Consider the following 14,776-nt stretch of genomic DNA (forward strand, 5'->3'; position numbering starts at 1 on the left):
TGTTGAAGTCAAAGAACAACTTGCAGGAGGGGCGTCTGTCCTTCCACCTCATAGGGCCTGGGGACTGAACTCAAGCCGTCAGGATCGACTGCAGACACCTTTCCTCAATGAGCCATCTTGCTGGCCCTTGGTTTGGTTTTGGTTTTTTTTTGGGGGGGGGGGTTGTTTGTTTGTTTGTTTGTTTGGTTGGTTGGTTGTGGTTTTTTTGTTTTTTGTTTTTTGTTTTTTTGAGACAGGATCTTACACCATAGCTCAGGCTAGCCTCAACTCATGTGTAGCCCAGGCTGGCTTCCAGCTCACCTGGGTGCTAGGATTAGATATGAGCCATCATGTCCAGCCAGGACTTACACTTTCTAAACCAGGTTGGCCTAGGACTTTCTATGTAGCCTGGAGTGGACTTAAACTTGTGGCAATGAACCTGGCCTCCTGAGTGCTGGTACTCTAAACACCTCCTACCACACCTGGCTCATGGTTTTAAAAAACTACTGAATTGTTCAGAGCTGTTTCACTTCATATTTTCTTCCTCCTCCTCCTCCCCTCCTTCTCTTCCTCCTATTCATCTTTTTGTTTCTGTTTTTTTTTTTTGTTTTTTTTTTTTTTTTTTTTTTTTTTTTTTTTTTTTTTTTTTTTTTTTTGAGACAGGTTCTTTCTGTGTAGCCTTGGTTGTCCTGGAACTTGCTCTGTAGGCTAAGTTGACCTTGAACTCACAGAGATCCACCTGCCTCTGCCTTCTGAGTGCTGGCATTAAAGGGGTGAGCCACCACCACCCGGCAGTATGTGAGAATTCTGATATCCACATTTTATCTGCCTGCTCCCCTTCCCCCGATACTTTTCAAGATTTTCTCTTTATTATTGACTTTAAGCAGCCTAATTATGATATATTTTGTTGTAATTTTGTTTGTTTTTGTTTTGAGAGAGGATGTGACTCTAGCTCATGCTGATAATCCTCCTGCCTCAGTCTCTCACATGCTGGGATTACAAACATGAGTCACCACACATAGCTAACAAGCCCCACCTTTGTGTGTGTGTGTGTGTGTGTGCATGTGTGTATGTGTGTGTGCGCACATGTGTGTGCATGTGTGTGTGTGTGTGTGTATGTGTGTGTTGTGTGGTGTGTGTGTGTGGTGTGTGTGTATGTACATGTGTGTGCTTGTGTGGTATGGTGTGGTGTGTGTGTGCACATGTGTACGTGTGTGTGCATGTGTGGTGTGGTGTGTATGTGTGGTGTGCATGTGTGGTGTGGTGTGTATGTGTGGTGTGTGTGTGTGGTGTGGTGTGTGTGTGTGGTGTGTGTGTGTGTGTGTGTGTGTGTGTGTGTGTGTGTGTTTTGCAGGTGTGCCTCTCATGTCACACCTACAGAAGTCAGAGGACAACCTTTGGGAGTTGGTTCTCTCCGTCCCCCATGGGCTCCAGGGGCAAACGCAGGTAGTCAGGCTCCTCTAGCAAACATTTCCACCTGCTGAGCCTTCTTGCCATCCCCCAGCTGTCGGCTCTTACTGCTCATCATCCTTGTGTTCTATTGAGATTCTTGCATAAATGAGTTTGTAGCTTTCATCAAATTAGAAAACGTTCTTGAACATCACCTCCTCACATCTTTCTTCTCCTCTCTTCTCCTGGGGTGGCTCCAGTACATGTAGTTAGCCTCCTGAAGCCCCACAGCGCCCTGCCTCTCTTCTTTTCCTTTTTCAGAACGTTCTTTCTGTGTTCAGCGAATGCTCTCCATTATCTCCAGGGTCACGGGTCTTCTCTTCCGCACTTAATCTGCCACTGATTCCTCCACCGTGTTCTTCATCTCAGGCACGGCCATTCTCACCTCCAGACTCTAGTCTGGGCCTCTGTAATGCCTTTGGTGTTTCCCCTTCTAGAACATGTGCGCTCGGTTGTAGCAGTTGTCTTGTGTCTCCGTGCTAATTCCAACATCTGTGGCCGTTGTGGAGTTTTGATTAATTGATTTTTCTCATCCTGGACCCGATTTCCCTGGTGGTGATTTCTATTGACTGTTGGAGTTTTAAAGTTTCTATAAATATTCATGAGCTTTGCTGTCAGCTCAAGATGTAGCTTTAGTTGCTGAGAGTAGAGCTCAATGGTTGTTTAAACTACATTTTAGTGTGTGTGTGTGTGTGTGTGTGTGTGTGTGTGTTGTGTGTTGTGGGGGTCTCTGTGTATCTGTGTGTGTGTATGTGTGTGTGTGTCCATGTATATGTCACTGTGGGGGGGTCTCTGTGTGTGTGTGTGTGTGTGTGTGTGTGTGTATCTGTTTGTGTGTGAGGGGGTTCATGTTCCAAGGCACATGTGTGGAGGTCAGAGGAAAACTTTTTGGAGTCAGTTCACTCCTACCATGTGAGAGTCCCAGGGCTGAACTCCGGTGATCAGGCTTGGCAGCACATCCCTTTACCTACTGAGCCATCCTGGGCCCATAGCTCATTCTGAGGAGTGCTTGCCAAGCATGCACGAGACAATCCCCAACACTGCATAAACTGAACGTCATTGATCATGCCAGTAATTCCAGTTCTGGAGAGGTAGAGGCAGGAAGACAGGAAGTTCAAGGTCATCCTTAGCTACCGAGAGACATCAAGGCCAGCATGGGCTAGAAATCCTGTCTCAAAACAAGCAAGGAAAAATAACCTTTAAAAAACAAAACTAGACCTGGGCAGTGGCAGCGCATGCCCTTAATCCCAGCACTTGGGAGGCAGAGCCAGGTGGTTCTCTGTGAGTTTGAGGCCAGCCTGGTCTACAGAGCTAGATCCAGGAGAGGCACCAAAACAACACAGAGAAACTCTGTCTCAAAAAACAAAAATTAAACAAACACACAAAAAAATAAATAAAGAAAGAAATGTAGCTCAGTTTCCATTAGAGTGAGTTCATTGTCCTGACAACGTGGGAGTGCATACAGATGTGAGTGGGCATGGGACAGTGGTTCAGTGTGGCCTTTCGATAACATGTGTTGCACATGCCACAGCAGGCATGCTCACATCAGTATCACCACAAACGCGTGAGTAAGGTGTGTGCTGTAATCGTAGTGATGACGTCACTAGATGAGAGGATGCTTTAGCCCCATTACAATGTTACAGGGACGCTTGTGGCACACACACAGCTTAACCTGAGATTGCTGGTTCCCCCCTGCTGAGGCGGGACCCTCTAGATGCCTGATGTGGCGTATTTTGGAGAGTTGCTTTATGGAGTCCACTCCTGGACACGGTGGCCTTTGCTTCCCCGAGTGTCTTCTAGCTGCTGTTCCCTGCAGTCCTTTCCGGTAGTTCTCCTGACCCCAGGCAGTTTCTTCGCCCACTCCTGCTCCCTGGGGCTTTACTCACTCCCCAGATGGGCCCTCAGCAGATGTCTGTGACGTCTTACAGGATGGACATGCCCTCCCAGGGATGGCCTTGGCTCCGAACCGGGTGCTTCCCGCTTTGCGCGCTCATAGCTTCCTACTTGGATGGGAACAAACCTGCCTCTCATTACCCTGAGCTCATGCCCCCCCCCCTTTTTTTGTCAGCTCTAATATGCATGTAAAGCACTTTCAGAGCTGTTCATCCGCAACCCTGTGAGAAGCAGCTTAGCCAACCAGAGCACATGGTTTATGTGTAATTTCGTCTGTCTTTACAGTTTGCAAAGTTGCTTGTGCCAGCCTCGCCCCTCACCTTCTCCAAGGTCCTCACATCTGATAATTCTCCTTTCCTCATGGTCTTGCTTTCCGTGATTCAAGCTGCCTGTGACTAATGACAGTCTGAATATAATGAGAAGGAAAAAAGAACTTCAGAAAGAAACTGCTCCTAGGTTTTCATTTGCACGCTGCTCTGAGTAGAGTGATGAAATCTCACAGCATCCTGCTGATTCTAGAATATGAATCACGCTTTCCTCCACTGCATCTACACAGTATGTGCTACCCACCTGGCATTTCCATGGCTTGATGACCTAGAATCCCCTGACGCACACGACTGTCCTGAGGAAGCGTCGGAAGGTCACTAGGAACCTAACTCTGTGTCACAATGCCTGTATCATTCTCCTTGGCCGACTCATCACACGGGCAATGTATCATGTCCTGTTGTATCACAAGGATGACTGGACAGCACCATCTGATATTTTGAGAGAGCACAGCTGTATTAACATGTTTTGTTACAGTATATTGCTACAATTGTCCTATTGTTAGTTATTATGAGTCTCTTTTCTGTCTGGTGAACTGTATAAGTATGTGCAGAAAACTATTGTTTCTATAGGATTTTGGTGGTATTTGCAGTCTTAGGCATCCACTGAGGCTCATGGCACAAATCCCTGCAGACAAGAGAGGACCACTGAGCAGTGTTAATATAGTCAGAATTGTTGGTCACTGCCTGCATTCCGTCTTCAGATTCTCTGGCTTCCGGGGTGACTTTTGGTTGTAGTTGGTGTCCGGTCATTAAAGTCCACACTCTCTGGTGTTCAGCCCTATGCGTTTGACCAATACATAATCACATTCACCTTGTTCCATACAAGCAGACTCAGCAGCCTGTGTGAACTGTACTCAGTGTCTTCCCCTCGGCCAACCTTTCTCAAACATAGACCTGATTTCTATCAGTATAGTTTTGGAGGGCATGTGTGTATGTGTGTGTATATACTCAGGTGCATGTGTGTGTCCATGCATGCACACGTATGTACATGTACATGGAGGTCGGAGATCTATCTCAGGTGTCCTTCCTCAGAAGGTCCCCATCTCGTTTTTTGAGACACTCACTGGGACCTGGGGTCCAGTGATTTGTCTAGGCTGCCTTCCCAATAGGCTCTGGGGACCTGCCTGTCTCTGCTTTCCCAGTACTACCCTGCGAGCATGTACTTGGAATGCACCTAGCTTTTTATATGGATGCCGGGGATTGAACTCAGGTACTCACACTTGCATAGTAAGCATTTTATCAACTGAACTGGCCCCATAGCTCCCGGGACCTGGCTTTTGGGAGACATGAAAATTGCTTGGAAACAGAAGTCATCTTGCTTTGGCTTGGAGTCGGTTGATACTAAGATTTGGATCTAGACCTGACACTTCCCTCCTAGTCTCAATTTCCATCTGTAAATGGGTATGGCCAGGAGAGCTGAGGGCTCTTGGCACAGTGCCTGCCACATACACCTCTTAAGTAGCATCAGCGGCTTCTCTGTCTGGAGTTAGGGGGAAAAGCTGCACCCTATGATTGCTACTAACAGTGATGGGGCCTGTGTATACCTTTCCTCTTGAGGGAGAAGGGAGGGCAGAGAATGTGTGGTAGTGGGGTTCGGTCCCAGGTGCTGCTGTTTGTGGAACCTGTGTTCTACCTGGACCCATCCTGCAGTGGACTATGCTGGCACATGCCTGTGATTCCAGCAGTTGGGAGGTGGAAGCAGGAGGATCAGGAGTTCAAGGTCATCCCCAGCTACATAGAAACTTTGAGGCCGGGATTATCTGAAATTCTGTCTCAAAAAAAAAAAAAAATTGACTGAGCATTATAGCACACACCTTTAATCCCACACTTGGGGGCAGAGGCAGGTGGATTCTTGTGAGTTCCAGGCCAACCTGATCTACATATCGAGTTCCAGGCTGACATTGCTATATAGTAAGACCCAGTCTCAAAAAAAAAAAAAAAAAAGCCCCACAGGGCAGTCTCAGAAGTCCCTCTTGGCTCCTGTGCTTCTGAAGTTTTTTTTTTTTTGATTTTTCGAGACAGGGTTTCTCTGTGTAGCTTGCGCTTTCCTGGGACTCACTTGTAGCCAGGCTGCTCGAACTCACAGAGATCGCCTGGCTCTGCCTCCGAGTGCTGGGATTAAGCGTGCGCCACCCCGCCCTGCTTCTTCTGAAGTTTTTATATTCTTCTGAGACGACTACACCAGAGCAATGCAGAACTTCTAACAGCTGATTTTTATTTTTATTTATTTATTTATTTTTTTGGTGTTGAGGATCAAATCGTACACTAGATAAATGTTCTACTACTGAACATCCCTAGAATAACTTGTGGTGTGTGTGTGTGTGTGTGTCTGTGTGTGTGTGTGTGTCTGTGTGTGTAAGTGGTGTGCATATCTGTGTATGTGGGCACACACATGCATGTATTCACGTGTTCTCATGCTTGTGGAAGCCAGAGATTGGCATCAGATGCCCCCACTTTATGTATGCATGTTGTATGTATGTATCCACAGCTTGCCATTTCAGCTGGCCTAGCTATCCCGCTTGCTCTGGGAACCCACCCCCCACTCCACCCCCACCCCCGTCTCCACTTCCCTTGAGCTGAGGTTACAGGTGAGCTGCTGTGTCCACCCAGCGTTTATGTGGTGATCTGGACTCCAGTCCTCACCCTCACATGCCAAGTGCTGCTGAGCCATCTGCCCAGACCCAGGATTAGCTCTTTAAATAAGCACATCGCTGCAGTCTCAGTTGGGTCTATTTGGATGGGATTTGGGTCGTATTATAAACCTGATTCCTTGTTATATTCGTCTTCCTAATGCAGTTTCCTGACTGTAATGGTTTTATCAAGGGAATCTCCATTCTTTCTAACCCATCCCCACTGCCCAATGACTTCCCCATAAATAACTTTTTTTTCCCTTTTTTTGCTTTTGTTGATTTAATTCTTGGGGTTTATTTTGGAGAAAATTCCCTTCGAGTAGGGATTTTCAGCCAAAATGTTTTATGGTTTCATTTACAGCATTTCACAGAAATAAATCATTGCATACTTTTATTGTTGTTTTCTTTTTATCTTTGAACTGGGGTCTCACTGTATAGTCCAGGCTGGCCTGCAATTCTTGGATTCAAATAATCCTCCTGCCTCATACTCCAGGAGAGCAGAGTAGCTCAATTCTTTTTTTAAAATTTATTTTTATGATTTTAAAGTGTGAGTGTGTGTGTGTGTGTGTGTGTGTGTGTGTGTGTGTGTGTGTGTGTGTGTGTGTGTGTGTACAGGTGAATACAGGTGCCTGCAGAGGCTGGAGGAGTCAAATGTTCCTGGAGCTGGAGTTCTAGGTGGTTGTGGCTGCCTGACATGGTTACTGGGAATCAAACTCAGGTCCTCTGAAAGAGCAGTCCATGTTCTTAACCGACGAGCCATCTCTCCAGAGCCATCAACTCACTGTGTGCGTGTGTGTGTGTGTGTGTGTGTGTGTGTGTGTGTGTGTGTGTGTGCTGACCTGTGGTTCCCATCCATTCCAACCATTTGAGAATGTGACCAGACGATTTGAGCTCTTCTGGGCCATTAATAAACTTACCAACAGATCACAGTTGAAAATGGAGATTTTTTCCCCTTCTAAGTTGCCTCCAAACTCCCTGCTTTCCTTCTCTGGGCTTCTGGAGAGGAACACTCCCAAAGCCTCTTGTCTGTTCTCAGAAATTCATCCCTTATTTGCTCTGCAGGGAAGGCCATGTTCGCACATGGAAACCCAGGACCGTATTGTATGCAGATGCCGCCAGATCACTGAATGGAAAGAGTCGAGGCCTTTAAATCATAGCTTAGAAGCCTGGACACAAAAGAAGAGTCTCTTAAAATTTAAAAAGAAAAAAAAAGCATAAAGATTTTGGCATTGAGTTTCCAACTCAAACATTTCCTGTGGGGTTCAGCTGTGTTTCCAGACTCCTGGATGGGGAGGGGTGGAGTTGAGGGAGGGAGGGAGGGAGGGAGGGGCAGAAGTCAGAGATCAAACTGTGTGCTCCTGAGCCATTGAGAAAAGCGAGTGCATGCAGGAAGCTAGAATAAAGCACAACATGAAAACTCAATCCCAGTGGCCTGGGATAGTCCTGGTAGCCTTAGCCAGGAGTGTTTCTTCTCCCATGTGTAATTCCCACTCCGGCTTTCATTTTAAGATGAGCATAGCTTTAAAGTCATTGTGCGCTTCTTTGGCTCTTGCCCTGTAGGAGAGCAGTCCAGGTGTGATAGGTGCCGTTAAAAGCTCATCTTCAACATTGTATGCTTTGTTAGGAAGGGCATGAGGGACGCCTTCCTGCTGTCATGTCTAGCTTGGAGAGCTTCGTGCACAGTGAACCACTGTGGACTACAGGGCTGGATTCTCTCCTTTTGAAAACTACTATAGTGTCTGCAGAGACTGTGGGGAAAGAGAGTCCTGAGGTCCTGCCCAGGCCTGCAGTTTCTGTGCAGGCTCACTCCCCATTCAGTGGGGAGAGGAGGGGATGTCCTGGTACACAGGCCACAGCCCCTTAGCGAGGCTGGCGGTGGGAGAAGGCTGATGTTCGCTGCTGTCCCTGATGGAGCAGGTCTCCTGCTGAGGAGTGGGAGCTAAAGGGACTTCTGGAGGTTGGGCCTGGCTCACAGGGACTAACTTGGCTGCTCCAGGCTTAGAGAAGAAGTGGAGGTCCAGAGGGAGCTAAGAGTCTGATGTCCGGAGACCCAGGATCTGATTCCTGGAGCAGACTGAGGGCCTTGGGATGCCAGGGAGGTGGGCTGAGGATAAAGTTGCCACACTCGAGTGCTCCCTGGCTGTCCTGGTACTGTGTGGTGTTCATGGCCTGCCCAGCCACCTTCTTTTCCTTTGCTGTTATTTGCCCTTAACATCAACTGCTCCAGCTCAGCCTCCTGAGGAGGAGGCTTGAGGAGACCTTCCAGAACACTGAGAGGTTCCCATTAGGGTCTAGACTGCCCCATAGGTCCTGGGCTGCTCCAGCCGGAGGCACCTTGGGCTTGGCTGGGGTCCAGTGTTCAGTGACACCCCAACTTGGTACTATTAGACAAGAAAGGGTTTGGGGCTGGAGAGATGGCCCGCTGGATGAAGGGCCTGCTATGAAAGCATGAGGACCTGGGCTGGATCTCTGTCATCCGAGTTAAGGAGTCTAGGGTGACCACCCACACCTCTAACTGAGCACCAAGCAGGGAGGTCCCTCAGGCTCCCCAGCCAGCCGGTCTAACCAAAATATTGAGCTGTTGTGTCAGTGAAAAAATTAAGGCAAAAATATGTGATTTTTGTCCTCTGGTTTCTATACACGCACACGTGTGTGCAACACACACACACACACACACCAACACACACACATGGACACAAACACCAAAACACACAAAGGGGTCCTTGTTAAAGCATTATATGGCAGCATCAATTCTAAATAAAGCATAGCAAAGCATAAAGAGGGTCCTTTTATAGCCAAGGACCTTTGTGGACTGTCAGTAGATCAAGTAGTACCAAAGGGGAACTCTGGTTAAACTCACCAGACAGAAACAGGACTTTTGCTGGAGACAGGTCAGAGTGGGCAGACATCACCTAGAAGCTGATGGAGCATGAGGAACCCCACCCGGATTCTGGAGTGGTCAGATACCAAGGCTTAGGGTGGGGGAACAGGTTGCTAATTGACTCCAGTTCATGGCTAGCACTGAATTTTATAAGGAAGCACAAAACGGACCCAAGAGATGGCTCAGAAGCTTGATTTTGTTTGATCAAGCAGAGGACCTTACCTCCCAACCCTTGATCCCCTTTCACTTCCTGTAGCACAGTGCTTAAAAGTTACCTCTCAGAGCTCGGCGGTGGTGGTGGTACATGCCTTTAATCCCAGCACTCAGGAGGCAGAGGCAGGAGGATCTCTATGAGTTCAAGACCAATTGGTCTACAGAGCAAGTTTCAGGATAGCCAGGGCTACACAGAGAAACCCTATCTTGGAAAATAAAAAACAAAACAAATAAAACAATTACCTCTCAGGCTGGAAAAAGCACCCTTCAGTGATAAGGCATGTATTTTTAGCATCAGTCTGGGTTCTGTCCCCAACACCTCAAAAATATATATAAATAAATAAACAATACTTTTCCCCCTTTAAAAAAAGACTTGTTTTCAGTGTGTGCTTGTGTTCTTTTGGTGTGTGCACCAAAGATGAGCAGAGGTGTCTGTGGAGGCCAGAAGAGGGCATCAGGTCCCCTGGAGCAGGAGTTACAGGTGGTCCATGTCAGTCCTCTGGAAGAGCAGCAAGTGCTCCTGGCCCCTGAGCCGTGTCTCCAGCTCCTAAATTTACGTCTTTGGGTTTGAGCCGGAAGCACCAATGCTAACGCTGGTGAGTGCACTACACAACTCAAGTTAGCAGACTTGTGTAGTTGGCTTTGTTGGCTTTTAGGGTTCCTGACTACCGTTGCCATGCCACTGCCCCTCCCCCCCCAAAAAAAGAAAAGAGTTAATGCCCTCTGTATCCTTAAGGACTTCAGCCCTGGCTCATCTGGGATGAGATGGTGGGCCAGTTGCTCTTCTCTAACCCTAGCTTCTTCCAAGCTTCCATTGCCTCACTGGGGACGACTTTAATTCTGGCCCCACAAGTTGTCCTGTGGCTGGGTAGCTCAGTGGTGCAGCATGTGCTTAGCCAGCAGGAAGTTCTGAATTCAATCCCCAGCAACCAAAGATTTGCTAGGAGGTCAGATCAGGCCACAAGCACACCAGAGCTGTCCCTGTGAGTTACCACAGTAGCATGCCATCCCTGTGGCATTTCTTTTCTTCTCTCCCATGTCCAGCACAGGGCTGGGCATGCATGGAGACTTTTGTTAAATTCTACTGAACCGAATTATCTAGGCCAAGGATCCCTGGGGAAGGAAGAAAGGAAAATGTCATAGTGAATTAGGCTAGGACCCCAAGACGATGGGAGAAAGGTTCTGTGGCGCTTCCTGGCTGAGGAGAGGACAGTTCTTGGGGGCCCAGAGAGCCACCACAAGGGCCAGTTTTAATCTACCCCTGCCCCAAAGCCTCTCCTGTATGCCCTCCATTCTGCTTCTCTTGCCTGGCAGGCAGCCACCTCGGTTTCTTTTCCTACTGTGCTTGAACGTGTAACACAGCAGAAACCTGACGCCTTCTGTTGAGGACTCATCAGTCATAATCAGAATCGTTCAGTGGTTGTTATTGCTTTCCTTCCCATTAGAAAAGCCGCCTGTAGAATTTAATGACCTTTAAGACGTGTTCTGGAAAATACCAGAACCGTGGTGGAGTTTTCCACTCCCCTGTTCTGCAACTGATCTTCTCTCCCAACTTTTTGTCTTCTTGGTTCAGAAGTTGGATGGAGTCGCCAAGCTCCGGACAGTTCGGGAAGCCCCCTCCGAGTGCGTCTGTCCCCCAGGTAAGTGATGGTTTTGTTCCTTGCTGGCTCCTGACTTCTGGAGGCCTAGCCCTTCTCCCTGCCATGTGGTTGTGAAATACTCAGGTCACCAACAACCAAGAGGATGGTCTGGTGCTCCAGGCTGTGGCCCTCTGGGGACGATCCTGGGACCTTGCCTCCTTGGCTTCTCCAGGCAGGTGGTTTGTCAGACTCCAGGCACGAAGGCTGGTGTGTTTTGATCAGTGGCACTGGCTGGAGCTCTCAGGGAGTATTAAAACTGGCCTCAAATAAGGCCTCAGTGGTGGGAAAGTACCCGCCCTCTGAATGAGTCTGCTGAATGAGCCAGAGTAACCACCCCCGCCCTGCTGCGTGATTGCCTTGAACCACGCTCTGATTGGCACAGAGAGGGAACAATTAATTGGTCGAGCCTGAAGTTGGTTTTTGTTGTTGCTGCTTTGGGTTGAGGAAGAAGATGGGACCAGAAAAATCAGTCTGGGCCTTTTGGGTGATCAAGTCTCTCTGTTTTGCTGGTGTGGACTATGGGGGCCATGGATAAAAACCTGGGCTTCTGAGTACCCCATCCATGTGGCTCAAATCCAGACGCAGAGTGGGAATGAGCATGGAGCCCTGTGTGACCGTGACTAAGAGTTTGGTATGGAGTTTCTACTCTGGGCTTTCAAGGTTGGACTGTCTTGCTTAGGATGCTGTGTGACATGGAGAGGGAGGAGGGAGGGGCTCATGGCAATGTGTCTCATGCTGGAAGGGGTTTTCTCTGTGTGTGTGTGTGTGTATGCATATGTTCATGTATATATGCACATGTATGTGGAGGCCAGAGGTTGATGGTGGTGTCTTCTTCAGACACTGTCCACCTTAATTTTTGCGTCAGGGTCTCTCACTGAACTTGAAGCTCTGCTGGCTGACCAGGAGCCCCACGACCCACCTGTGTCTGCCCTCCTCCCCAGCACTGGGGTGACGGTGAATGCTAGCCCACAGAGCTTTTTACATGGGATCTGAACTCGGGTCCTATGCTTGTATGGCTAGCACATCACCCCTGAGCCATCTCCCCAGCCCTGAGCTGCGTGTGGCTTTTGTAACTAGTGTAGAGCAGGTGGGGCTGAAGCAGGTTCTCCACCAGCATCTCCCAGTTACTCCAAGGTACCCAGAAACCATCAATGTCTCAGGGTTAGGGGCTTCCTCTGCAAAGGTGGATCTGATGGGAAACTCTGTCTCTGGACTCAGTGGAAGATTTCATGGTTGAGTTTGAGCCTTTAGTTGACCCTGAGGTTCTGAAGAGGAAACATAATGTGGCCAGTAGTGATTCATGGGTCAGAGTTCAGAGATTATACTAAATGGGGGGAAATTTAAACCCATCAATGAATTTTAGATGATCTATAAAATTTGTAAATGTGTATCTTTCTTTTCTTCTTTCATTCTTTCTATATATTGGGTATATATCTATCTTCCTGGGCTCTGATCGAAGAATTAACCTGAGATTCAGCCAAATAGGAGTTAAAAATATCCTGTCATCATTTCCTAACAACTATAATATAACAGCTACTTGTATGTTATAGGTCATCTTGAGATGATTTAAATATTCAGGAAGACATGCATAGCCTATGCAAATACAATGCATATGCAAATATGATGCAAATATGCATGCAAATACAATGCTGTTTTATATAAATGACTTAAGCACCCTGTAGGGAGATGGACAGGTTCATTGAAGCACTCTCCCATGGATACTAAGGGACCCTTTTAAATTTGTGTGATTTATGTGAATAAGTGTAGGTTTTTTTAAAGTGTGTGTGTGTGTGTGTGTGTGCATTTGTATGTGTGTGTGCATGCATGCAGGCACCTGCAGAAGCCAGAAAAGAGTAGTAGATTCCCTGGGGTTGGAGTTATATGGGTGCTGGGAACCAAACTCTGGTCCTCTGGAAGATTAGCAAGCGCTCATAACCACTGAGCCACCTCTCCAACTCTTATAAGTGTGTTTTCAAATTGGGACGCACAGCCATTCACGAGATATCATTTCACACTCTGCAACCAGCATTTTGGACTTCTAAACTGTTACAGAGTGAAATAAAACATCCTAGATTGAAAGTCTGATTATTGACATCTGTAGGTGTGGTCTACAATGAGACCGTTGCTGGCCATACTTGCTAACAGAATCTTCACCGGTCTCAAATATGGCAGCGAGGTGGAGAGAGGAGGAGGAGGCAGTGAGGGGGGCACCCCACCCTCAGTGCCATGCTTCAGTTGCCCTGAGGGTGCCTGCTGTGATGTCACAGCCAGTGCGGCTCTAGAGATGAAGCAACAGCATCTCACTGGGGCCTACTACCCGCCTGTGTCCACATCTCGCCACCCCCAGTCTTAGTTCTCGCTTGAGCCTTTCAAGTTCTTCATCGACACAAAGCCCCAGTGGACTGGCATGCGCTGCCTGAGACTAGAAAAGCCCTTCTCAGCAACACCAGGGGCCCGAGTTCCCTCCCTCTCTTCAAAGCTCTCATCAAAGAACTCTGAAGACTTTAGGGCTCTGGAGACTCAGAGGACCCTCTGTATCTTGGGTCCCCATCTGATCTGAGACACAGGCAGGTCACCACCCAGCTCCTTCCCACGGCCCAGGGAAACAGTGTAATCTTTTGTCAGATCCCAGCAAAGGGAAGGCAGATAAGCAGGGCCGGGGAGGGGCAGCAGTGTGTGTTGCCCGTTGTGGGCACTGCCTGTCGTGAGCTGACTGTGCAGGGCCAAGTGGCATGGTAAGCTTCAAGCAGGAAGATGGCCCATCCCTCGTGCCCACATCTATTATGGGAGGACTTTCAGGGCTGTGCTGAGCAGGCTCGGTAGCTTCTGGTGGGTAAAGGGCCCTTGAACCTTCACCTCACCTACAAAATGATGTAGTGTATCAGACTGGTTTCCTCAAAAAGATATACTCAACTCCTGGTGTCTGGTTCCTGAGAATGAGACTTTATTAAAATAGAGTTTTTTCAGTACCCAGCAAGCAGTTCCTTATCTGGTAGAGGATGCTCTTCAAGACCCCTAGTGGATGCCTGAAGCTTTGGATAGTATGGAATCTCATTTACGTGTGTGTATGTACATCCATATATATGCAATTCCAAATATAGTGAATTTATATGATTGCATGCACATAAATGTGCATTTTTTTCTACACATACATGCTATGCTGGCTGGTCTTACTTCAACTTGACACAAGCTAGAGTTATCTGAAAGGAGGGAACCTCATTGAGAAAATGCCTCCATAAGATCCGACTATAATGCATTTTCTTAATTAATGATTGATGAGGAAGGGGTCAGCCCATTGTGAGTGGTGCCATCCCTGGGCTGGTGGTCCTGGGTTCTATAAGAAAGCAGGTGAGCAAACCATGGGGAAGCAAGCCAGTAAGCAGCACCCCTCCATGGCCTCTGCATCAGCTCCTGCCTCCAGGATCCTGTCCTGTTTGAGTTCCTGTCCTGACTTCCTTCAGTGATGAACAGCGATGCTGAAGTGTAAGCCAAATAAACCCTTTCCTCCCCAAGTTCTTTGGTCCTGGTGTTTTAGCTCAGCAATAGACACCTAACTAAGACTCATTCACACCTGTGGTGAAGTTTGACCTATGGATCAGACAGTGAGAAATAAACAATAGCTATCAAACATGATAGAATAATTGTAATAAAGGTTATGTGAACGGGCCCTTTCTCTCTCAAAATGTCTTATCATACTCTTCTTTTTATCTGAAGGAAGCACTTTGTAGTTTTCCTTGCAATGTTCAAATTGTCGGCTCAATGCTC

General features: G+C 47.7%; 1 protein-coding gene across 1 annotated transcript in view; it reads left to right on the forward strand.

The window, feature by feature from the left end:
* The window catches only part of Col23a1 (collagen type XXIII alpha 1 chain), a 299,491-nt gene that overhangs the window by 16,638 nt on the left and 268,077 nt on the right, over positions 1-14,776 (forward strand). Inside the window, 1 exon segment of the mRNA XM_028857241.2 lies at positions 10,945-11,011. Within this exon segment, the coding sequence (XP_028713074.1) occupies positions 10,945-11,011 (67 nt within the window).

This window comes from Peromyscus leucopus, chromosome 8b (genome assembly GCF_004664715.2).
Source record: "Peromyscus leucopus breed LL Stock chromosome 8b, UCI_PerLeu_2.1, whole genome shotgun sequence".
In the NCBI taxonomy this organism is placed as follows: domain Eukaryota; kingdom Metazoa; phylum Chordata; class Mammalia; order Rodentia; family Cricetidae; genus Peromyscus; species Peromyscus leucopus.